General features: G+C 44.7%; 1 protein-coding gene across 9 annotated transcripts in view; it reads left to right on the top strand.

Moving 5' to 3' along the window:
* Positions 1-25,177, top strand: part of SLC29A1 (solute carrier family 29 member 1 (Augustine blood group)) — a 1,214,204-nt gene that overhangs the window by 1,120,269 nt on the left and 68,758 nt on the right. For all 9 annotated transcript variants that reach the window (XM_085610197.1, XM_085610199.1, XM_085610192.1 and 6 more), the window contains 3 exons: positions 1-173; positions 12,204-12,343; positions 22,995-23,129. In XM_085610197.1, the coding sequence (XP_085466323.1) occupies positions 1-173; positions 12,204-12,343; positions 22,995-23,129 (448 nt within the window). The remainder of the gene's footprint in view (positions 174-12,203; positions 12,344-22,994; positions 23,130-25,177) is intronic.

Here is a 25,177-nt window from a genome sequence, read left to right as displayed (position 1 = left end):
TATTTCAACAGCCGACTGGCTGAACCGGCAGAAGAGCGCATCAGCGGAGCTGAACTAAACATCACCCAACCTGCTCAGAACCAGTTACAGGCCAAGTTTAACAATGTTATGACGATCTGTGCCATGCTACCCCTCCTCATCTTCACTTGCCTGAACTCCTTCATACACCAGAGGTGAGTGTTAGTGAAAACAGGCCAGGACCTACCTGCTGATCTGTGGTGTACCATGCAGGGGGCAGGGAGGGTAAACGGAGCCGACTACTTTGTTGGACCGGCCAGAGCTTTCTGTGACCCAGTCTGGAAACTTGTTTATTTATGGTTCTTACACAGAGCTACCCAACACAACTTAAGCTTTATGTCGACTAGTCAACAACTGAATCAAGACAAGCAAGGAGCCATCCTTATGGGGGTAGAACTGCACAACAAACTGATAAGATGGCAAACTATGAACATCTGTCTCATGAAGCAAAGGATGTCATTCAGTGAAGGGGTTGTGAGGTAGACTAGGAAAAGGGCTTTGTATATGTGCATGAACACTTCTCTCTATTGGCAAGATAACTACCTCGAGCTCCTTAACTGTGATTAGTTTATACTTGACTCTTGTGTCCCAGGGAAAGCAATAAACTGGAAATCCCGTCCTGCGGTTCCTATCCTTAGCTGTACATACATCACTTGCTAAGAACTCTTACTTTCTGGCTCATAATCCTATGTGCATAGCATGTGTAACCATTAACTTGAAATGCTAAAGATTGGGATCCTGAAATGAGAATTCTTCCTGTTCCATCACAGGATCAAACCCCATATGTTCTTGTACAATTCCTAAGGTCTAATCAATACTCAGACAGATTTTCAAGATAGTTGAAAGTCAGTTTGTCAATACAGCTTGGTTTTCAGAATAATTCTCTGTGCTTTTGAACTGTCCCCCCAGTAAACTTCCACACAAGCAACTGTTCTTTACACAACAAAATGCTGAATTGAAGTAGGCGGGTCCTGCTACAGTAGCATTGTAGCATGATTGTCTAGCAAGGATGCCAAAAAACACAAAGGGAATTATATCTGATAATCCAAGACAGCTGTATTTCTTTCCAAACAACATGAGAGTTCAAGGACTGCTGGGAAATGTAGTTTGTCTTCGAGGTACAGTCTCATAGTGTGTCACCCCCATACTCGAAGCCTCACGTTGGCACTCCATAAACACTGCCAGATTTTCATTCTATAAAATGGACTCCGTGCAATCGGGCTTGGACTATTGCTGCAACAGCTAAGCCATGAGCGGACACCCATGCCTCCTGACAGTATGGCGACTTCCAAACAATCTATAACCAAATGGTTATTGACATGTATCATTATAGGTTATCGGATCTGGAGGCTCAGTGGACTAATCCACTTCAAGAATCTGTGTTTGACTTCATGGTAACAGGTTAAAATGACAGCTGACCTACATACCATTTCAGAAGTGTAAGGCCAATCCTAAGCTGGGTAAGAATTAACACCTTCTGTTCAGTGCCCAGAAGTCCCAGCTGGTGAAAGTGTGCTTACAGGTACTTCTTTTGTTATCAGAAGGCAAACCGAGCTCCCCACATATGCCTAGAATCTTTTCAGCAAGAAATAAATCCTTCCCTGTTGTCCTTACATTTCCAAAAAACATGGAGATAAGTCCATACAGGGCCGGACTGGGAACACAAACCAGCTTGGTACCTAGGGGAGGGGGCGGGGGTGCTAGTAGTTAGAAGCGCTGCTGCAGCTTTAGCACCGCTCCTGCTTTTGTTACAGGGGGGCCATATTGCAGCACTGCTGCAAAACCGGGCCCCAGTAACAAAACCAGTCTCCAGCATCCGAAAACCGGCCCGCCCTTCCGGCCTACTGGGAAAACATCCGGTGCCTCCTACAGCCAGTCCGGGCCTGAGTCCATACCTTTTCAAGCTCTGACCGTCTGGATTCCGACTCCAGAGCATACACTGAAGTAGACCAACCAATCAATCAATCAATCTGGATTTGTATAGCACGGCTAATCACCTGTGACAGTATCCGGGCAATGAGTGCTGCGGGGGCGGGTGGGTGCTCAGTTCAACAGTCAGGTCTTGAGGCATCAGTGCCAATCATGTCCTGATTAAATGCTGTTATATCTCTGCTTCCAATTCTTGTTGGTCCCTCACCATCCTTTGTGGTTGAGCTAGCTTCCCTCTTCATGTTTTTATGAATATTAATTAAGCTACCATGATAGGGAAGGAAGGTTATTTTCTTTTAGTTCTAGTTATCAGTCATGGACATCTTAAGTTATTAAGCAGCCCCCAACCTCTTCCTTAAAGCCAAGTGACTGTTCCTGGACAAGGGAACTAAGATCCTTTCTTTGACATTGTTGTCAAAATTAACTTGGGGCTGTTCTTTGACATTGTTGTCAAAATTAACTTGGGGCTGTCCGGCATTGTCCTTGTCATGAATCTGCTGGTCTGACTGCTATTATAGTCTGTAAATTGTTGGACAGCTCTTCATTTTTAAAAGGCAGAGTGAATGAGTGAAGGCTAGGTTAATCTAGGCGACTGGTAATTACTTTAGGTTGCATTCCATTACCTCGTTTTTAGATTTTCTGTCCACTTACAGGCAGTGCCCAATCATAGGCACACCAGTCTTGGCTCTAGTGCAGACGAGGCCACCTGCACCCCATGTCTGATGTGGAACACAAATAAACTCCCATCATCTTTGGCCTTGTTGGGGTTCACCAGTGAGGTGCAGCTTGAGTCCTAAGCCACAGTGAACAGAGGACCCAGGCATGAGCATACGTGTCGCACTGAAGGAGTCTCACAGCCGCCGTTAAATACACCCCCCCACATGTCAGTTCATCACTTATTTATTGGATCCCTTGCAACTATAGAAAGGGACCTATCAGATGAAAATAAGTATAGAGGTGGCTAAGCCTGAACGTCTGTTCGCCGTGCCCCCTGGGAACAGATACACTAGCACCCCATACTAGTTTCTGCCTTGCTCGACCTGATGAAAGGGATGCAGCTCGAGTCCTGTGGCCCAGCGAGCACTGGACCCACATATGTCTAGGCATAGTCTTTGCACATAGGGTGTCACATAAAACCGTGAGAGGTGGAATGCTGAAGTTAATCTTGGAGGCTGGAAGTTTTATAGGTCGTACGCCAGGTTTCGGTTTTGCCGCTCATTGTTTCGCCACAGGGACCAGCCTTTTGAAAAGGAGCCTTGGCCTGCCCCAAAAGGGATGATCCTACTTGAATTACTAGTCTGAACCGAAACACAAGGCTTTTACTCAAGCGTGAGGACCCCCTTGGGCCTATCCCTCGCACTTAGCGAGACTCGCTTATGGAGCACAAAAAGTGATGGGTGAAAGGCTTCAATTACATTCATCCACAGATAATTACTCTAGGTCATGTTCCCTTCCATCGTTTTGATCTTTTCTGTGCTATTACAGACCGGGGCCAGTCACATGCAACCATCAATCTTGGCCCACCCTAAAAGAACGGTCCATCCAAAACGGCGAGCCCATATCCCCTCTGAAAGGAAAAACAAGAAACTGAAAGGCGAGCACCTTGATGTTTAATAAGCAATTTTTGCACTTTACAAGGTGCTAGGCTTATTGTATTAGGAAAACATATCCCTTCAAGCGAAGAACTGGTGCTTTGTTACACGACTACTCTTTGAAATTATGCTAATGACCCATGAGGCAATATTTGTAGTAGCTTTGACCCCCAAAACATGGTAAAAGTGTAAGGTATGTGACTCATACTCTCTTAGGAAAGGCAACTGGGATTGAATTAACGTAAAAGCTTTAGTTTACTGTAAATTAAGTCCTGGAAAAAAGAGCTTCTTTGATCCCAGGGCCAGCTTTGGCCACCATGGCTCCGTTTCAGTGGTAAGAGCAGCTAGTTCCGAAACCAGTTTTGTGTGGTTGAGGAGGAAGAGACCACTCAGTTCCGTAGACATACCCCTGGGTGACTAACCAGCATCCTCCAGGGCAGAAAGGTTCTGCCATCTTAATTTTCTCTGTGAATTGTGCACACTGGGATAGTTTGCAGTTAAGAAAACAGGAACCTTTAGCCTATCGGTTAGGGAACGTCCAGGAGTCACCTAATCCCAGAATTGACAAAAGGGACACCTCACCCCCATCTTCTCAGAATACATCTGGCGCTGTAGAAGAATGGAAGAGGACTGGACCTGCTGTCCATTACCTGTGTGTAGATCTGAAGGGTTGGGCCTGCTCCCACTTTTACAGTGGACTGGGAAGTGGACTCCACGGGTCAGTTGGCTGACCTTCTGTGTTGCTACAGTGTCATCCAAAGCTGCAAGAGACCTTTTCTCGTAGTGACCCTTTGACCAGTGTTGGGTGGACCTAGACTGGACTGTGCTGGTGAACACTGCTGGAGTGAGTCTTGGACTCTAAGGTGCCGCCACTGAGGTTCTGGGAGCTTTAGAAGTGCTCGAGAGGAGCTACCTCATAAAGGTGGAAAAGTTGGGACTTAGAACATTTTCGACTTCCAGGGGACCAACCTTAGGCTAGCCACCAAGCCATGACCTCAGCGAGCGAGAAAATCAGATTGGTCCCATGTAGAGCTTTTGGCCACACAAAAGAAGACTTCAGTAGTCCCTTGTGGTTAAGGTATACATCTTTTGTGTGGTCTTGCCAGGCTACAACTTCTAAGTTTGTCTCGCTCAAGGTTTTAAACCTTCAAAAAAGAGACTAAGGGAATTGATTTCGAGTTTGGCGGACATGTTACTCTGTCATAAAAGTGACTGTTATTCAGTCTGCCTTAGTACAAATGCATTAGGATGTAATGCACTTGTAATAAGGCAGACTGGCTATCCATCATGTTTGACATAGTACTCCTCTTCCAAACTATAAATTATGCTGTTTTTTTTTTTAAAAACTTTCTTTATTGGCATTTATAGATAAGAAAACACGTATGCACATGCTATAGCATCATTATCACAGAAATTCACATTTCGAGCGCGCCCAGTCGCAGTTCGTACAATCCAGCGGCCTCTCGACGCCTCAGGCCGTTCATCGCTATTCTGAGTGGGGCTGCAGATGTGTGCCCGGGTCTTCCAAACTATAAATTAGGCCCTACGTTCCAACATAAAATATTTGACGGGGGAAGGCGCAAAAGTGTCCAGGAAACAAGAGGTCTTTGCTGAGCGTAAAATGTGAATGTTCCTGCTCCGAGTCTTTCCAGGCAAAACTAACGGCTCAGCTAACGAACCTCTGCCTATGGGTATCGAACTTCAAGTGCACCTCATCGGAGATACAGCCTCCTGTCTTTCCCTGCTCGATGATTTGAACTTCAATATAAAAGACAACAGGCCCGAGTTACAGTTTAGTGTATGGCTACTGCATCACAAAAATGACCGATAACCCAATCCTCCGGACTGCATGTGCATTACACCCTCATACACTTGTAATAAAGCAGACAGGATATTTCATGTTTGTGATTGAGTACCTGGCCCCTAAACTCCAAATCAGGCCCTAAGTTAGAAGGTTGGTATATTCAACCTCCTCCCCTCCATCACTGTTGGCCTAAAATAAAAGCCTAAGTCCAGGTCACCCATGAATAGCAACATCTGATCGGAGTCCAGCTTTAATTTGGCACTTTTATCCCTTAATGCTTACAAATTCGTATCTCCAGGTCCACTGATTGAATTTTAAGAATGTCATTTTTCTTAAAAATATTTTTTGGATTTTTAGAAATTGGTTGTGGGATTTTCTATCGTGCTGTATTTTGACTTTTTAATTGTTTTGGTACTGCTGAATACTTTCCACACATTTCCTTAAATTGGACCTATCTGTTGTGTGCCAAAGCAACCGGAGTTTCACGCCACTTTTATTTATTGAACCTGTGTGTTAGATAGGACTAGATTTTTGATGTATTTCTTGGGAAGAACTTGCATTCTCCCCAACTAAGCCATTTTCTCACAGACACATCTTTGGTGTCTTATAAAATGACTATTTCATTGAAAATGAATTCAACATTTTATCTTGCATTACTGTAAGTGATCTCCAACCACACTGGGGTTCTGGTATGTGGGCATCACAAACAATCTTTTAAAAATCCTTTAAAAGAAGGTCTAAGTTTACTGTTTAGTACTTGAACCCATTTTTGGGACAGAAGGGCACATGCTTCTGGGGCTTTGTGAATCAAAGTAGCCACCTGACATCAAATCTGGTGGGCCACCAGTGACCACGGCAGCCTTCAAAATATGTGAGTGATATGGTTCTTTTAGAGGGTTTTGGTTTCTGAATTGCTTCAAAATTTTGAGTCTTTTGTAGTCTGGAGAACCGTTTCTTCAGATGTCCCATGAAGAGAGCATTGCAATAATCCAGTTACTCCCCTAACAGCTAGCTCTTTATAACATTTCTAAATAAATCGTTGCTCTACCAAGTCCCCCTATCCTTCTCCTATCTTAAGGGCTACATCTTCCCGTCAACACCCAGATCCACACCGACCCCAACACCACCCTCAGAGGAACCCTCATCTACAGACCCCCCGGTCCCCGGCCGCAGTTCAGCGACATCATCGCCGACTTCGTCAGCACGCACGCCCTTGCATCCACGGACTACATCCCCCTCGGAGACCTGAACTTCCACCTCGAGAACACCAACAACAGCAACTCCACCACCCTGCTCGACAACCTCGCCAACCTCGGACTCAAACAGCTCGTCACGACTCCCACCCATTCTGCCGGACACACGCTCTACCCCATCTTCTCCGCCAGCAACCACGTCACCTTCAGCCACACCACCGAACTTCACTGGACCGACCATCGCTGCGTCCACTACACCTTCGAGAAGCCTACCACGCACCACCGCACACAACAGGCCCCCCAACGCAGCTGAAGCAAAGTCACCTAAGACCATTTAGTCACCACCCTCGCCCGAAACCCACCAACGGGCACTACCAACACCGCCGCCCGCAACCTCAGGCAATAGATCGACGACTGCGCCAACACTCTCGCTCCAACTAAGAAACCCTTGAATATACGCACTGACAGAAAAGCCATCTGGTTCACCGCCAACCTCCAGGCATCCAAGCAGGCCTGCCGTAGGCTCGAGAAGAAGTGGCACCACGAACTGACATCGGTCAGCAACACAGCCTACAAGAGTGCCATCTGCAGACACCACCAACTCATCCGTATTGCCAAAAGGACCTCCTTCAAAGAGCGCATCGACAACAACGCACACAACAGCAAAGAGCTCTTCAACATCGTGAAGGAACTCTCCAACCCCAGCTCCAACTCCAACGACATCCCGCCATCACAAGACCTCTGACTCCCTAGCCACCTTCTTCCACCGCAAGATCTCAGACATCCACGACATCTTCAACAACCAGTTCCCCCCAACAGACACCGACACCTCAGACTCACCGCCCCCCAGCCACATCGACCCCCTGCTTTCCTGGACCCACGTCAATGACACCATCTAGAGGACAGCCCACTTCAGAGGGAATTAGATCCCTTCATTGGCTGCCTATTAAACAGCGTATAGAGTTTAAATCCCTACCACTCGTGCATAAGGCAATTTATGGAGGTGCCATGGATGATCTGCAGAAACTCTTTGTACTAAATGATCCCTTACGAACTCTCAGATCGGCCACTCAAGGTCTTGTCAATGTGCCAAAGATAAGACGAGAAAGCTGGGGTGGCCAAACAATCACACTCCGCGCAGCTAAACTCTGGAACAAGCTGCCTCAAGCTATGAGGCTTCAATCCAACCTGCAGCTTTTCAGAAAGAACCTGAAAACAAAGCTTTTTGCAGCTACATAGGCCATACAATTTTGGCCTCGTTGTCATCACACTCACAGCGCCAAGACGCTTTGGCATTCGAGCGCTATACAAACATATAAACATAAACATAAACCTTCAAAATTATGAACACCATCCACTCCGGCTCACCATCTGACCCTGCCCGCACCACATCTTCAACAAAGCAAGCTCCACCATCGCACCCCATCTCCGCAAGATCATCAACAGCTCCTTCGAGACCGCCACCTTCCCGGAGAGCTGGAAGCATGCCGAGATCAACACCTTAATCAAGAAACCCAAGGCAGACCCGAAGGACCTCAAGAACTTCCGGCCCATCTCCCTACTCCCGTTCCCGGCTAAAGTAATCGAGAAGATTGTCAACAGGCAACTGACCTCCTTCCTCAAAGAGAACAACATCCTGGACTCGTCCCAATCTGGATTCCGCAGCAAGCACAGCACCGAAACAGCCCTCATCGTCGCCACCGACGACATCAGGGCCATGCTGGACAACGGAGAAACCGCGGCCCTCATCCTCCTGGACCCTTCGGCTGCCTTCGACACCGTCTGCCACCACACCCTCAGCACACACCTCCACAACGCAGGGATCCGCGACAAAGCCCTGGACTGGACCACCTCCTTCCTCACCAGCAGAACCCAGTGTCTGCCCCCCATTCCGTTCTAAAGACACCAAGATCATCTGCGGCATACCCCAAGGATCGTCCCTCAGTCCAATACTCTTCAACGTCTACATGGCACCGCACGCCAACATCGTCCGAGCGCACGACCTCAACATCATCTCATACGCTGATGACACCCAGCTGATCCTCTCCCTCACCAAGGCCCACACCACCGCCAAATTCAACCTCCACGAAGGAATGAAGGCCATCGCCGAATGGATGATGAACAGCCGCCTGAAACTGAACTCGGACAAGACAGAGGTCCTCATCATCGGATCCACGCCCTCTGCCTGGGACGACTCATGGTGGCCGGCCGCACTGGGAGCTGCACCGACGCCCACTGACCACGCACGCAACCTGGGGGTCATCCTGGACTCAGCGTCAATGACCCAGCAAGTAAACGCCGTCTCCTCTTCCTGCTTCAACACCCTCCAAGATCTACAGATGGATCCCCACCGGAACCAGAAGGACGGTCACCCAGGCCCTCGTCAGCAGCAGACTGAACTACGGCAATGCTCTCTACGCAGGAACCTCAGCCAAACTCCAGAAACGACTATAACGCATACAGAACGCCTCTGCACGCCTCATCCTCGACATCCCCCGCCACAGCCACATCACAGCCCACCTGAAAGACCTGCACTGGCTCCCCGTCAACAAGAGGATCACCTTCAAGCTCCTCACCCATGCTCACAAAGCACTCCACAACACCGGACCAGCGTACCTCAACGAACGACTCACCTTCTACACCCTGAAACGACAGCTTCGCTCCACTGACCTCGCCCTTGCCACCGTCCCCCACATCCGCGAGCGACCGCCGGTGGCAGATCATTCTCCCACCTCCCCACAAATACCTGGAACACCCTCCCCATCCGCCTGCGACAGACCCAGGACCTGCTGGCCTTCAGGAGACTCCTCAAGACCTGGCTGTTCGAGCAGTAGCAGCACCCCCACCCCCACCCCCGCCACAACGCCTTGAGACCCTCACGGTGAGTAGTGCGCTCTACAAATGAAGTGATTAAGTGATTTATTGATCTTGTGTTGTACGTTAAAGTACAACTCCTAGAATTTGAAAAGCAAATTCCTTTGTTTCATCATAGATAAAAAGACATACACTTGAAAAAAAACGTTTTTCGGGCAAAGAGGGACAGTTTACTCATTGGTAGAACAAGTGATGATGGTGTGTGGTGAAATGTAAGCTAGAGGCTTCAAGATTGTGGTTCGATATGTTGTTTATGTCACCTTATTTTGGGTGACTCTAAAATGGAGCAATTGTTATTATATACTGCCCGACAAGTCATTATTAGTGCGATTAGCAAAAGTTGTTTGGAGGTGTAACAAGGCCAAGACTCTTTCCTGCATTGTGATTTGGAAGAGAGAATTATTGTTTCAGATGAGCACAATCAATAAAGCTTAAGGTAGAAGTTTTTTGGTTGTCTAAGAAACCTGCTTTATTGTTAAATTTGACAAAGAATATGTTTATGAAAGTTAGTGTAGAAAAATAGTTTTGAGGAGGAATCTTACGTCAGGGAATAAGGAAAGTATCCAGCATAGGAGTGGTTCAGAATTGGAGCTGGTTCAGACGATCATGGCTTATGATCTAGACAACATACACAGGACGTTTGATAAAGTGAAGTTTTTAGGTCATAATAGTCAATGAATATTATGTTCCAGAATATGGTTATGAATGGAAACATTGATGGCAAAGTGACGTTTGTAGAGCATTAGAGTGGAAGAAAATTGTGCGATGCGGACGATATTAAGGAAAATTAGATTTGAAAGAGGAGCGCTAGTGATTATGTTTGGGCAGGCAGCCCGACAAGGAAAGGGAACTTGCCGCAGAGAACATAGATCACTAGTGGCCTAAACTTTGATGACCCAAATTCCGAGATCTCAGGAAATTTTAGCTGGTGCATAGAGGAAAGGAATTGCGCAGAACAAGAACATTTTCTCTGTAAGAATGAGTCTCTGGGGAAATTCTTAAGGGGATGCGGTCAACTTATCAATAAACTTTACTTCTGAAGTAGCACAAGTTTTCTTCATTAGGTTTGTCTAAAGAAAAAAGAGATCTTAAGGGTGGGCTCATTACTCGGCTGATTCCATTCACATTCACAGTTTCATTAGGTATTTCTTACAAAATGAATGGTAAAGTTTTAGATAAGCCACTATGTACATTTGCTTTTAGTGTTATTGCTCAACTTTTTAAAGCTGTGTAAAGGTATAATATTATTTGCTTTCCAAAAGTGAATACATTAAGTAGAAAGTTGTTAATGAGTAAGAAAATTGGATATTTTAAGGACAGGGACACAAGCAGATCTTTAGAGTTGCTGTAAAACCAGAAGAAGAAGGTCAAAAGCATACGTGACGGTGGGGCTTAAATGCAGACGTGAGTGTGAATGGAAGGATGGAGCCGCTGAGAAGAAGGTGAGATGTCAGCTGAGCTGGTGAAGCAAGAAGGTGGAAATCTGGAGGAGCAGATGAACTCCCTACAAACAGTGACTGAAACAAGAAGTATTGGCTATTGCAGGGTGCTGTCAAGGGTCCTTGAGATAAAGAGAGATGTTGGTTGATACTCACAGGTTTAGTAACTGGAATCCTTGGACTAGACTCGCTCGAAGACTAGAAGATGGCTGTTCTTTAGATGTAGGAACGTGTATTGATAGGATGTCATCAGTTGGAACTCGGTATATGGTACTTTATAGGGAGATGACTTTTTGCTTCTTAGAATTGCCTTCAGAAGACTGTTTGAAATGGTAAGACAAAGGGTCAGTTCAAAGGCATATCGCAGTGTAGACAACAATGAGCACACATCCTTTTCAGTCCTCGGTGTGGGGGCTTGGTTGACAAATTGATATGTTAAGCAAAGAATAGAGTCCACTGCAAAATGACCTTTCTCTAGAAGAAGAGGAGACATCTCAAATGTGTCTCAGTTGCAGTCCAAATGGAAAGCAGATGTTTTTTCGGGGTACCGAATGTGTTGTCACTCAGTGTTGATATGTTTACCTTGTCCTGTTCATTGCCGCGGTGTTGCAATCTTGCGCTACCATCGGCATTAACTCATGCTCCTCTATGGGTTTGCTCAGTATTGTGTTGTCACAATCTTGTGGTAGGATATTCATTACCTGCCGATGTTCATTGTTTAAGTGTGAGGTTCTTGGGGTACAATAGTCATTAACCCATGCTCTCTCTCTGTTTTACTCAGTGTTGAAGTGTCATAATATTGGGGTACAGTATATATTATCTACATGTCTCTCTGGTGCTGTTCAGTGTTTGGGTGTCTCAGTTTTGTTGTGCATTAACGTGTGGTGTACTTCGTTTTGTAACGACTCACTGTTGTGGCACTGTATGCTTTTACTAACCCTGGTTTGCTGTTTTCAATTTTAGGGCATTTTAGTCTTGGTTACAGAGTACATTACCACCAGTCTTTCGGGGTTTTCCATGCTGGGGAGTTACAGATTTGGGGTCCTGTGTATATTAACCCAGTGTTGGCTCATGTTCATTTTTGGGTGTTTCAGTTTTGGGTACAGGGTACATGAGCGTCTGTTCTGCTGATTGTTTGAGGTCTGTGTCTTGGATACAGTGTTCACTCAGTGTGTTTTTTTGGTGTCTTCATGATGGGGTACACCAAGGCTTACCTCTGTTTTCTTGCTCTTCACTGTTCATGTGCCTTTACTTTGGATACAGTATGGATTACCTTGTGCTCTTATTTTTTCTCAATGTAGTAGTAACTTTTGTTTGAGACACAGTATAACCTAGGCTCTCTCTTCCCCTCCAGGGTTCCTCAGAAGCTCCGTATGGTGGGGAGCCTCGTCGGCATCCTGGTGCTGTTCATGCTCACTACGCTGTTTGTGAAGATCTCCTTTACACCACTCACCTTCTTCGCTCTCACCATGGTAAAAATCGTCTTCATCAACTGTAAGTCCCACAGTGTCTTTAACACACATTTTATTGCTGATGTCACCAACCTCACTATTGCCCCAAGACGGGGGTAGTTACAGACCCTGCCCCCCGTGTGACTGATTGCAGGGCAGAGATGTGTGTGGCTTCAGAGCCTTCTGATGGCTCAGGATTGGGCTGGTGAGGCAGAGCGTTGTGCTTTCAGAAATGAATGGTCATTCAGAGAGAACGAGCCTTTTACCTTTAGAAATGGATGTATGAGCCGGGTGTAACGCGCTGTTCACTTTTAGAGAAGGGTGGAGGTGTCTGGGGCAAGGAAATGTTCACCTCAGAAATGGATGGGTAACTAGGAGATTACTTGCTGGGCACCTTTAGAGATGGATGGTGGAGTCAGGAGTAAAGAACCGTTCACCTTTAGAAATGGATGGGTGAGTGGGGTTCTTGGTCCCTGTGCCAATTCTGAGCAATCCATACATATGGAAGGTTAAAAATGATCACAGGATGTAGATCATTAGGAAAGGATGTACTCAACATTCTGACTCTGCGATGCAGGCCAGCTGCCCTACACCACAGGGACCACCTGTAAGGGCTTACTGTGTGAGTAATGATGCAGAGACACAGAACCCATCATCCCTATGGCTGGTGGTTTTAGCATGGTACAGTCTCTGAGTCTGTCGTTGCTACAGGTGAACGGCTGGCACTTGGTGCCGGGACACGGAGCCCGTACCCTATAAATGCTTCTGCCTCGTATGGATGGTCTGATTTATGGATATTGTATTTGATGAGTTACTTGTAATCTTGGGTCTCCATCAAAGTAATGTTCATTACTTTCTTTAGGACTAGTATATATAGCCACAAGCATTGCGTCTCTAAGTACTTAATCTATCTATCTAATTTGCCTGCTTTTAAAAGAAATAAAAAAGTGAGAGATAGTATTATGAAAATCAGGTGGTCTGTTTTAGCCATATTTCAATTACCCCCTTTAAAAGAAAAACTGAAAAAACAGGAACAGACCAGCCGAATCTGCTTAGAGTGGGGTTTGTCGCTGTCATTTAAGGCACAAGAGGAATGGAAACTGTACCAGGGCCCCAAAGATGAGTTACTTCTGACGTCTGTGCTAGAGAAGGATTCCTAATAATCATCTTCGTGTTAATTTGTGTGCCATTGCTGAAGGGGGAGGGGCTGAAATGTATTGTCTGTGAATTTAATTATTGGGTCTCAAAGGTTCCTACACCCCTCGCAATCTTCTAGGAGTCGCGTAGCATCTTATACGGCTCTTGGGTGGAGGTGAGATGGCTCCACTGATTCTTCTTGATCTCAATGCGGCCTTTGATTCTGTGTCTCATGACACTCTCTTGCAGAGGCTGGCCGTGCTGGGACTCCAAGGGACAGTCCTTTCGTGGATGACATCCTTCTCAAAGGATCACTCGTTTCAGGTGATCTCAGCCAGTACCTCCTCCTTACGATGCGCCCTTACTTCTGGAGTTCCTCAAGGTTCGGCCCTAAGTCCGGCACTCTTTAACATCTATGTGCGCCCTCTAGCGGACTTAGTGGAAAGCCGTGGACTCACCTTATTTTCATAATCAGACCACATGCAGAATATTTTCTCCCTGTCGTCTGTTCAGAAATACAACTCGGAAGCATGGAACTCATGCCTGGGTCTGGCTGTGGGGTGGATGAACAGCTAGTCACTGAAACTTAACGGAGACAAGACCGAGGTACTGGTACTGGGAAGGAATGCATCAACGTGGTGTCCCCAACACTGCCCGGAAATCTTAGGTCCTCTTCCGGAACCTGTTCCCAGGGATAAGATCCTTGGCTTCCTGTTGGGTAATAAGCTATCCATGAGGCCGCAGGTGGCTGCTACCTGTTTTGTCGTCCTGAAATGGCTGCGGAAAAACATCTGGCTTCTGCCAGCACAAAGGATGGTAATCCGGGCACTTAAGACCTCGGTAATGTACTTTATCTGGAGGCAGAAAAAGCTTCCATTAGACAGTTATAAGTGGTACAGAATTCAGCAGCCAGAATGCTCAATAGACTTTCAAAAAGCACTTCAACCTCGCACCTCCTCCGGGAACTGCACTGGCTTAAGGTGGAGAAGCGAATCCACTTTAAAACCCTGTGCTATATGCACAGAGCCAGATCAGGGGCTGCCCCAAGGTATCCGCATGAATTTGCTAGACCGTACCACCCAGCCCATCCCCTGCCCTCCAGTGGACTTGCCCTCTGCGTTGTTCCTAGAGTGAAACGGGCTCATTGGAGGACGGTCCTTTGCACATCCGGGCCCCAAGCTGTGGAATGCCCTCCCTGAAACTTTGAGAAGCTTAAGACCTGGCTGTTTTGAGCTAATGTGACTTGGACAGTCCCAACCTGCCATGTGTGTGCCTGGAAACCCCAAGTGGGTAGCTGACTACTATATAAAATGTTTTAATGATAATAATAATGGAAAATTAGGATTCCAAGTGAGTAACTTTAGGTCGTAATCTGCAAGATCTTTATTACATCTACAAATGACTGAATAGAATCTCAGAGTCTTGTCTCCAACATCATTGCAAATGGTTTTCATCTGATTTGAAGTCAAACAATATTTCTGTGTTATTGGGAGTGTTTCCAAGCAATGCTGTCCGCATCAGTGTCTACTGGTGATTGCAGGTGTGTGAAAGACTTATTACAACTCAGAAAATAAATGAATCACAGATGGCTTCTTCTCAAATAATATCCCGCCCAAAGAGATTTTAAATGGAATCAGATGCATGACTTGGCAGTTCCAAAGGTGTTCCTGCAAAAGAAACATTAATATTGACACCAAACATTCGTGTGTCAGAACTGGCCAAGAACCCCTTGAGAATATTTCGTGGCTAGCGAGACTCCTTTTTACCCATCTTTCCGGTACTAATGCTCGTATCTGCATCGCTTGATCCCCCCCTAGCAAAGTTGTGCAAAGATTTAGGTTCAGTCACTTCACAATGTTTTTAGGGAATTTTGTCAATGTCGTGCTAGCGTTCTTTTAATGCTGAGGTACCTGGATCTTCTGACAAAAAGTCAGACCTTGAGTGTACTGTGCCCCAAAGTGAAAGACTTACGAAGTCGGTAAAAGAAAAGAAATCCAAAACTACTACTTAACTGGTGAGGCCAAAATCTTCAAGTAAGCATGAAAGGTCGCATAAGGACACACGCTTGACACCAAAGAAAGCACCAGTCAAGGAGGCTGATGAAGAAGCTCATCTTACTGTGTCCACAGAAGAGGCCACCTACATGGACCAGCCAATGGCGTTCACTTGATGTTTGATGACAATAGAGTCAACATGGGAAAGAGATGTCCTCGACCTCCAAGGATAAACATTGATGCAGAGACATGTTGATTGAGTAAGCCTCACACAAAAAAAAAATAATTTGGGTAGGAATTGATTACACAGGACATCAAGGTCACAATGCATCAAAGGAACAATGAAGGACACAGAACCTATTAACAAAAAGTGAATCTGTGTTTTTCCAGAGAAAGTAGGGGGTCAAGGAGACGGGGTGTACAGACAAAATCCCACAGCTACAGCTGGACACAGAGGTGTAGGAAACTACATAAGGGAAGTGGAAGTCATGTTCTGACCAGACATCAAGGCAAACACTCTCCTGGGAGAGGTAGACATGTACCCAACTGCAGCATCCGATGATCTCCCCAAGTATCATGGAAGAACGAAGGGAGCTTCCCACACATTTGGGGTTCAGATGGAAATACAGCTAGAGCAATCTTGTTTTCTGTTGTAAACCTTAAGGCCTTTGCATAGAAAAGACAATACCTCCCAATATTACTTAATTTTCTCCAATCGACTCGACAAGTGGTCTCGAAACGGCTATCTTTAAAGCTGTTAAAGCAAGTATATATGAAAGATACAAGTCCTCTCAATACTTTCAAACTCACGTAGGACCAGATTTTCTTCCAATGCTGTTAGTTAGAAAAATGGCCCAATCCATAGTATTGAAGCCGCCTGCGGCTGAGGACAGTGGAAGGCTGGAGTTCAAAAATGGAAAGAGCGACATCTACACGGTGGCGCATTGGTAACTCTGATCACTGTGACAGGTCCACGCATCTCCAATGGGAGAACATAGAGCACCTACCTACCTGGAGAGTATCAGCATAGGGCAAGAACTGTAGCTGAAGGGGAAGACTTCCTTCAAAGCTTGCTTAAAGTCAGTGTAAGACTGCTGATTCAGAAAGGAGACAGATAAACATAGAAGTTGACGTCTATGGATAGTCATGGCTGCTCATTTGAGGTTTTAAACCTGAAGTGTAAGGTAGTATCGCAGATTTGCCCCTCACGTGCAATCATTTGTTTGGTCTAGAAGTGGGCAATTCATTAGGGGACCTGAAAAAGGCCCGTGAAGGAACCAATGCACTTGGAGCATTCCAGGTCATAAGAGGTGCACTCAAAAAGGAGGTTCATCAGCTAGAATCTGCTGCATGGGGGACAACCTAGGCTGTAGATCAGCCTCGGAAGCAGCCTTCAGGAAGTGTTCTTTCAACATGGACACACTGACACCAATCTTATCAGAAAAAAAGCATTTTACGAGACAGAGGGCAGGCTTTTAGAGTGGGTACCACACATGCTAAATGACTCCATCGCCCTGTCTCGTTAACCTGTAACTTCCAGTAAGGACCGAATAATGGTCAACCTCAACCCCTGGCAGCCCATCATGTCAGACAAGTGAGCAGTGAACCTAATTAGACAAAAATACTACAGTGAGTTTGTAAATAAACCACCCACTAAAACATCATCATCATAGTCTTTATTCGAATTAAAAATAATTCATACAAGACACAAACATATACATAAGACATTGAAGGGACAGAATGACAAAGCAGATGAAACACAAGTTCTGCAACAAGAGATTCAGGAGTTTACGTCGGCAGTTGTAGTGACTCGTTTGGGATGCCAGGCCATACTTGTTTACCCCTCGGTGGATAACAATGCCAAATAAACACCATACAGTAGTGAATCCGCTACTCCCATTGTGTTTCATGGGCAACTGTTAAAACTCCTCAGTCTCAACAGAAAAGATCAATATTTCCTTGGATGCAGAAATAGGTACAACGTGGACAATAGCCTATCCAGGAAGCAGGAGGGCGAAGGCACTGCAAGATGAGGTTCACCATCGGTAGACGTCTCCGTCTCTGATAGTGAGGAGTGTAACAATATGTTTGGGAGTGACGGCATCGCGCATTCATGAGATTCCAGATCCATGACGACACAAGACCAATCAAGCAATGTTTAAACAGCCAATGGTCACAAATACAAAGCAGGTACGTAATGGTTGTTACCAAGGGAGTAGCCAGACACTTAAAATACCTCCGTACTTGACCCATATCTCTAACAGCACCAATCATGTGAAGCAAGCAGAACCAACCTTCCATTGGAGAACTTGCTTCACGCTTTCGTCTATGAGTTCATCCATACATCCTTCCACCCTTCTATCTATTCATCCCTTCATCTGTTAATCTCTTCATCTTTGTATCCACCCTTACCTCCACCAGCCTTTTCGTATCCTTATTTTCACCCATCACTATGTCCATGGTACCTTCCTTTCACTGGTCCCATCCGTCCATTCTTCACCCGTCCATCCATCCGTTGTGGGATTATGGTGAATGTCCTAAGGCTTTTTTCCGATGCGGGTAGAAAAAGTATGTGAAACAGGAACCCTTCCCGACTGAACCTCTAGATAGTGGAATAACGCACAGCTTGGTAATCTAGAAGAGCTTCAAGCTGTAAACCATGGTCACGGGGAAGTTTTTGGTTTCCTTCTTCCGAACTATGAGCATCAAGAGCTTAGCACGCTTGGTGGCGGATGATCTAAGAACGGGAGTGTTGGTGGAGTCGGGGCCCTTATTTTGAATTTTCAGCGCCTTTACTATTGTCCACAACGCCACTTTTGGTGCCTAGTTTTGGGCTGGATTAGTTCTCATCTTTCAACTGGTTGTCGATGAGTCAGTACCCACGGCCATGAAAGCAAGTGTTTCACATGGGTTAGCTGGCTCCCCTCTTAAATTTGTATTACACTTTCCATTTGAGAGGTTGTTTACTCCAGTTTGAATGAAGCTATATAAACATGGTTACTAAATAAATATTGGAGAGCAAACTATTTACATTAAAATCACGAGTACGGGTTGACCAATATGTAGAATTATTTCTAGCTCTTTACAGCTATTTGGAGTTTTCATAAACGCATCATTCCTTACAAAAATTGGCATTAATATATTTAACTTTAACTATTTCTAGTCCTGTATTTAACACCCAAGGCCACCTGCCATGAATCTCACATCAGTCGATCCTCCATTTGTTGCTTCTTGTCAGACAATAGATACATCAGGCAACATTGGAAATTCTCTTAGCAGAAGTGACTAGCTAAGGGAAGCATGACTGTGTTCCCCTCCCATGGGTCATCCATGTTCACCTCCATTCAATTGCAACAAGAGCAGAATGTTGCTGGTAGCCTCTGTGTGAGGCAGACGGAAGCTGGGCTCCTCTCCTTGCTTCTGGACTGGCGGCTCTGGCTGGCAGCGTGTAAGAGCGCCCTTTTCACGTCTCTCACCCAGGTCATGGTGCCCACTGTGACTCCTCTGTCTTTTCAACAATCACCTTCAGAGTCCTCGGATTTCCGGCAGCTGGCAGGGATTCCCTGCCTAATGTCCATGAGGTCCAAACCCAATATTTAAAATTCGAAAAGAAATTTCAAGCGTGACTCCACACTAAGTGAAGCAAATATTAGAGCCCGAAGGACACCAGGTAGAGCCATGCACCTCTTTCTTTCTTTAACTTTAGGGGGGTCAGATTAAGGTATTGATTATTTTGTTGTAGAGACGTATGTACCTTTAATTACATCTTCCTCTTTCTTAGTTTAGGGTTTGGGTCCCTTTCACCCCAATTACGCTTGACCAAGGACAATATCGATGTGCGACACACTGAGTATACTCTGTCTTAACATCGCTTTGTTTACATCCATTTGTGGTTGTATTCTAAACACAAACAAGTGATTTGTGATATAACATTGAGTAAAATCTTTTACTAAGCAATGCATTCAATTCAAGTATATGCAGCATACACTATATTCCAATCTTTGTGTCTGTATTAGTAATAAATAAATTATGACTGATCGCAGAGTTGTCGCTGCAACAGTGATCATACGTTTTTAATTTGTTTATTTTGTGTTGATGTTTAAACTGATCAAACATATATTGCAAATCAACATATCGCCACCGGTAAATGGGGATGGTATAAAACAATATATTTCAGAGAACTGTTGATAATGCTGAAGTGGCCAGTTCAAAAGCGTGGTCTGTGACGCAGTCAGTGATGGGTGATCGTCATCCAGGAGGCAGGGTTTACAGTTTCATTGGTGGGTGATTGGTAAAGACGTTGTATCGTGGAGACCCTAGTTGTTTCAGGGCAGCACGTAGTAGAGCAGGTTAGGCCAGACTGTCTTTGATTGTGCGGGTTAGGAAGAATGCCTTCCACCGCTGCGATGAAGGTGGTGGTTCAGCGCCTTTCCATCATGGGGTGATTTGCTGTAGTGTTATTGATGGCAATAACTCAAGCACTTTACATTTGTTCTTTTCTATGGACTAGTTAGGGTTTAAGGTTAGAAGAAGGCGGTCTCTCAGTGATCAGCCACTATTCAGTGAGATGATGGATACAATGTCTTTGGAGAGTTTGCCCCAAACGGTCTCTAAATTCTCCCAGCATGTTTGATGTCAGGATGCTCTTCTGTACAACACCACCAGAGGTCGCCACTCAAGAGGCCAGCATTGAAGAGGCTGGTAGTCGATGCAGCACCCTGTGGTAATGTTGACGAGCAAACTTGTATTGAATGCCAATGATCTCCCTTTCAGAAGCACTGGTTGGTCAGGGCGTACTAAAGATGAAATCATGGAGTGCAGTCGTGTGGCTAGCATTGCAGTCAGACATTTGCAGTCTGTATGTATCAGCGAGATGGGCAGAAAATGTTTGTCTCTTGTGGTACTTGGTCCTTCCTCTGGGCCAGGATGATAGCATTCTCTATAAAAGGACCAGAGGGGTCGCCGGTTTCACTGAAGTTGTAGAATAGCAAGAGAAGGTTTGGAGTTAATGTCTCTAGGAGTGACCCATGGAGCTCGGGTGCTGTGCCAGGCAAACACTGTTGAACAGTTAAGAGCAAGTGCACTCCAACAGCAAGTAACATCTGTTATGCTTCTTAAGAGCAAGTGCAGATAAAAGTACATTTCAAAAGTAAGAGAATAGAAGATGAAACTCTAGCAGACTTGCGGCTCGCAGCCGACCCAGAGAAACAACCCTTTGTTCGCCTCCATCCAGCATAACTCGCGCACAAGAATCAAGTATCCTTCACTTAAAAACCTTTAGCTCCATAACAGAGGCAGACCGATATGTCTCTCCGACTACACACCAATTCTGCCAACGATCGAGAATATGACACCCATAGACTGATATCCCCAGATGGCTCTAGAACTGCAACCTGCAGGCATGGCACTCCACTACACACCACTCACCGCTGAATGTTTCAACGACAACTCAGAAAGAGACTCCAAAGAAGACAAATCAACAAAAGATGCACAGATGCCCATTATCAAAATTCAGCTTAGTATTAAATCCACTAATTATGCCAGAGGAAACCTACATGGAAAGCATCTCGTCAATTACATTGAAGCAAAAATGAGGCGTCCAAAAGAACTGTGATTGAAAAGAAACAAGGGCCACAGAAATGTGAAGGCTCTGTAATATTAGACATCTTTAAGGAATTTGCACTTTACACCATTGAAGAATAACACACCAAGTAAGACCTCAACAATTTCTCCCCTCTGCAAAACAAACATTTGAACAAAATCTACCTAGCCTTGGAGCCAAGCATCCCAGAAACAGAAACTACAAACGGCATAAAGAGTATTAGAAAAAAGAAACTCCAGGTCCGGATGGGCTGACAAGAGTGCATGGTAGGCTGGATATCCAGTTGGGCAAGATTGGAAGCCAGGAGGGAGGACAGCCTCAGCTCTATTCTCAGGGTTAGGCCTCGCCGCGGAGATCGGTTGCAGCCGTCCTCCATCTTGAAGAGTAGTGACTTGCTTCTCGGAGTCATCAGGGCTCCAGGTGTGTGAAAGACTCTGAGAGAAGTTGAAATTACACATAATAGTTATTTAGCCTTGGCTACACAGAGCTTCATGAACAGGCAGCCATGTTACGCTGGCTCGCCCCACCCCGCCATCATATTTTTATTAATGATGAAAGAGGTTCTGCTGTTTAAGGTCTCAGATGAAGTTCAGGATTTGTACTTTGGCCTTTGTTGTGAAATGTCTCTTAATGGTGTGACAAGACATAGGGTGTCTAAATTCTATAACACCACACAACTCACAACCCACATAAAAAAAGAAACTGCATAATTATCATAATTATCAACTACACAAATATTAATATATAAACAAATTAAAACAGATAAAATGTAATTAACTTCCCACCTTTACATTTATAATCCCCACAACCCACACCTAAATGTAAACTATAAAACATGTATTGTACAATTTAAAAAATTACAATTAAATAACTAATAGTATTTAATAACTAATTACAAAGTAAGTAAAATGTATTTTCTCCCCACCCTTCACCCCATAAACCTAAAATCTACACACAAAATGAATAATTTAACAATTTACCTAATTAATTATCAATTAATTAATATGAATTATCAACTAATTACAAATTAAATAAAAATTAATATCTTCCCACCCTTTACCCCTGCACACCCCACAACCAAAATTAATTACACAATTACCATATTTAACTGTCAGTTATGTAATGTTAATTAACAACTAATTTTTAATTAATTAAAAATAAATTACTCCCCACCCTTTACCTCTATAAACCCCACAACCTGCACTTAAAATTTACCCCAAAAAATTAAAAACACAATTAACATTAAAAAAATCTCAAATAAATATGAATAAATAAAAATAAAAAAAATTATTATAATTAAATTACGTCCCCCCTTATTCCACTATAAACCCATATCCCGCTACAGTACTAAAAAAAGGCAAAATGTAATTGCAAAAAAATTAATAACTACTAAAAATGTAACACATAGATTAAAAAACATAAACAATAATTATGCAAAAAAATACATCACATACATTTAAAATATATACTAAAATACATAACACTAATTAAAAATCGATATTTTAAACAACTATTTTTTTGCAAACGATATTAATGACTTCTCTTTATTTAAAATCAATTTTTCTTATCTTAAAGTTGATATTGTTCACCACGATATTCTTGCTGTCCATATTTCTGTGTCATGATACTTAAAACTAGATATTAGTGTAAGTCGACATTTCCAACTCGATTCTTTTGACTGAATATCCCTCATTTCACCTGCCGTATTGCCTGATGCCGCCTCTTTTCATCTGCTTCCCTGCCTTATCTCACCTGTCATACTGCCTGACCCTGCCTGTTTCCTGCTTCCTTCCAGCCTGACCCCGCCTCATTTCACCAGCTGTATTACCTTACCATGCCTGTTTTCTCCTGCCTTCCTGTCTGACCGTACCTCATTTCCTCTGCTGTATTGCCTGACCCTGCCTGTCTCCCTGCCTCCCTGCCTGACCTTGCCTCCTTTCACTTTCCCTTTGTCCTTTTAGCATTTGGCGCCATCCTGCAAGGGAGTCTCTTTGGAATGGCTGGACTCCTCCCGGTGAGCTACACAACACCCATCATGAGTGGGCAGGGCCTGGCCGGGACCTTCGCGGCCTTCTCCATGATCTGTGCGATCTCTAGTAAGTACCCAGGGTCGCCGCAGGTGAGACCTGTGCATTCAGTTGAAAAAAGGAAGCTATACCTGGGTGAGGGGTCTCTGCCTTCTATATGGAGCCTTTGCTTTCATGTAGGGAGGGTACGATAATAATAGAAGTATTGGTCTTTGGCTGTGGAGATGGCGCCCAGAAGCAATGAACCAATATTAGGAGAGGGGCTGTGCAAGTCCTGCTGTTTTATAGAGTTTTCGCTTGTGGCCTTGAAGTTTGAATGGAGTCTGATAGTAAGATATTAAGAGTATGTGGCAAGACTAGCACCATTTTATCAAGTTGTTAAGTTTGAAATTGTGACAGACCTCTGACAAAGTTTAGCTTTCAACACTAGATTTGTTTACTAAGTGAATTTCATTAAAGCAATTCCCAGATTTGATGAGTAAAATCCACACAAAAACAGCAACTTTGGAAATACTCTAGTTCGCTTGGATTGAGTGTTTATTGAAAGAGGGCTGGTTCTCATTTGAGCCTTGAACAAGTTAGGTAACTATGAACAACTGACAGGGGAATGGTCCAGCACAGTTCTTTGTTTGACGCAGGGTTGTAGAAAGCGCTTAGCAGAGCCCACTACAGAATGTTCCAGTCGCTTTCTAAAGTTGTCTCCTGCACTCCCTTGGTTGTAACATTCATAGCGCTGTCTTGGCCCTTGTCTACATATGTCGGGAGTGCTATCTGTCCCCTGGCTAGTGAGTCACTGTCTGGTTAATGTCCGGCTTGAGATCTGGGGTTATCCTACAACACGGTCAGGTGCGTCAACGCCCTGCTGGGTCGTCGGCCACTTCAGCTGAAGGCAGTGGCAACATCACCTCTTCATGAAAATGGTCCTATCATTTTGGACATACCCAGGAAGTTGTTTTGTTTTGCCTGCCGCAAGGACTTTTGGCTATCTTATTTTAGTAGGGTTTCCTAAAAGGTGTTGACTCCATTGGGGACAGTCTGAGTCTCGTAACCGATCCTTAAATACCATTCAGGGTCTAGATCAACACACTAGACAGAAGCGAGTTTTAAGATCTCACATGATCCGCCATTCACCCCAGGCTTTGGGGCAGTTTGTTCTCTGAATAGCTGCTTGAACTGAGGGTAATCTCTTCCCCGGCTCTCAGTCTCCCAGACTTTGGTACTCAGAGCGAAGGGGCGTGCTCGGCATAGGGGGCCTAAGTTTAGAGTAGTCAAATGTAGGTACTAGTTCATGAAAGGCGCTGTGCGCCATAGTAAACAAAATACTGACCATTCCCATCGGTCGGACAGGATTCAGGGCAGATGGCAATGGCGTGACATGCTGCCGACGTCACGAGGTAAAGATTTTAGGAGCTGAATGGGATAAAACCGCGGGCGCAGGAGACAAAGGTAATTGCTACTAATGTAGTGAACACACAATTGGATCAAGGCTAGAATGAACCAGACTTTGAGAAAGTGCTGTGGTGATAGTGGAGAGGTTGTGCCCAACAGTTTAACCCTGTCTTGGAGATGTTTGCGGACTGAGGGGCAAGTAACTATGGGCAGTTTTGTTACTTTTCATTCATGGTGAGGATAGAGACCTGAAAAGTGTCAGTGCACAGTTCGGTGGGCCATGAGGAGGCATCAGCTTTCCAGTGTAGACACAAGTAGAAACCCCATTCTCTCACTGGGAAGATGGCCTTCAGAGTTTACTGCAGGGTGTTGTTTGACTCAACAAAGACATGCAAGTAGTGAACTGACACCGCCATAGAAAATAACGTGTGGCAGCACTGAGCTGGGTCATTTACGACTGCAGGATTGGAACAGGATTAAATTACATATTGATTGTAGCCACTCAGGAAGGGGTAACAGACAGGAATGACAGATTCCCAAACAACAGTATTCAATGACATACTATTGAATCTGTCTGACCTCAAAAAAGAAGTCATTGGTAGACCAAGGGTTTGAGAATGGAAAAGAATTAGTGAAAGATCACAGTTTCAGGAATATAAAGAGAAGTCAGTGACTGATGATTGACTTCAAGATAAGAATAGTAGTCAGTCAATAATTATTAATTCTAT

This window comes from Triturus cristatus, chromosome 6 (genome assembly GCF_964204655.1).
Source record: "Triturus cristatus chromosome 6, aTriCri1.1, whole genome shotgun sequence".
NCBI classification, from domain to species: Eukaryota; Metazoa; Chordata; class Amphibia; order Caudata; family Salamandridae; genus Triturus; species Triturus cristatus.
The sequence above is the reverse complement of the archived record's forward strand: the minus strand, read 5'-3'. Positions and strand labels throughout refer to the sequence as shown.